Source organism: Helobdella robusta (genome assembly GCF_000326865.2).
Source record: "Helobdella robusta unplaced genomic scaffold HELROscaffold_94, whole genome shotgun sequence".
NCBI classification, from domain to species: domain Eukaryota; kingdom Metazoa; phylum Annelida; class Clitellata; order Rhynchobdellida; family Glossiphoniidae; genus Helobdella; species Helobdella robusta.
Window position 1 is genome coordinate 237,124 of NW_008705537.1, and position 1,171 is coordinate 238,294.

The 1,171-nt window shown below is 38.9% G+C and overlaps 1 protein-coding gene across 1 annotated transcript in view; it reads right to left on the reverse strand.

Annotated features, from left to right (window-relative positions):
* HELRODRAFT_182865 (hypothetical protein) overlaps nucleotides 1–1,171 on the reverse strand; it is a gene marked incomplete at both ends in the record, with an annotated part of 5,614 nt that overhangs the window by 3,578 nt on the left and 865 nt on the right. The window contains 2 exons of the mRNA XM_009033590.1: nucleotides 53–480; nucleotides 592–1,111. Of these exons, the coding sequence (XP_009031838.1) occupies nucleotides 53–480; nucleotides 592–1,111 (948 nt within the window). The remainder of the gene's footprint in view (nucleotides 1–52; nucleotides 481–591; nucleotides 1,112–1,171) is intronic.

Sequence of the window (1,171 nt, forward strand, 5' to 3'; positions counted from 1 at the left end):
GAAGAAGCTAGGTGGGAATGGAGGAAATGGATTTTTAGGGACATTCTACAACCCATGTTTTGGTATGCCATTATGAAGTTTTCTACCAAGTTCACATAGTCTTCTGATCTGTGGTTTCCTAAAAAATTCTGAACCAGTGCCACAAACGCTTCCCAAGCCAGCAACTCCACAGGCTCTAGTTGTAATTTGAAATTTGGGTCACGAATAACTTCACGTATCTGTGGTCCAGTAAAAACTCCTGCAGCTATCTTTGCGTTTGTGAGAGTGGTTTTGAATTTATCTTTAAGATAAATAAATCCTTTCGAATCAGTAGGTAGCGCCTTGACAAAGTTTTTAAATATTCCTAATTTGATATGAAGAGGAGGAAGGAAGATTTTGTCAGGATTCACCAACGATTCGTGAAGAATGTTAAATTGTCCAGGTACCGGATCAATTCTCGCAGGCCAGTCTTTGACGAGATAGTGATTTGCATCATCACGACTGTTCCACAGACACAAAAAGCACATGTGTTTCGTGTACCCCAATTGCATCCCAAGAAGAAGAGCAACAACTTTGAGATCCCCACTGATATTTCAGTTGTGATCAGTGTACTTTATAACTTTAAGAAGTGTCTTCATAGATTCATATGTTTCTTTCATACCCACTGCATGGGCTACAGGAATGGATGGTTTAACATTTCCGTTATGTAGCAGAACTGCTTTTAGACTGACTTTACTAGAATCAATAAACAGACGCCAATCTACAGGATCATACTCATCATCCAATTTTGTCATTAACCCAGCAATGTCTACACAGTAACATATATTGTCCTCTTTGTTGTAAAATTTTGCAAATTCGGTGTGCCGGTCACGAAAATGGGATATTTTAGTTCCTCTGTCCAGTAAATTCCATTGATGTAATCTAGACCCCAGGAGTTCTGCTTTATTTTTAGTTAACCCAAGGTCCCTTACCAGATCACTAAGTTCTCCCTGCGTGATCATGTGAGGTTTATCTTTGTCGTAATCTGGTTTGTATTCAACATCAACCTTTTCATCACCACTTTGTTCTTCTTCGCTATAAAGAACAATGTCTGTAGGAGGAGTTGGAACAGGATATTCAACACTGTGGGGAACTGGTTTTATTGCAGATGAACAGTTAGGGTACACAATTGATGCTTTGGTTTTCTTAGAAT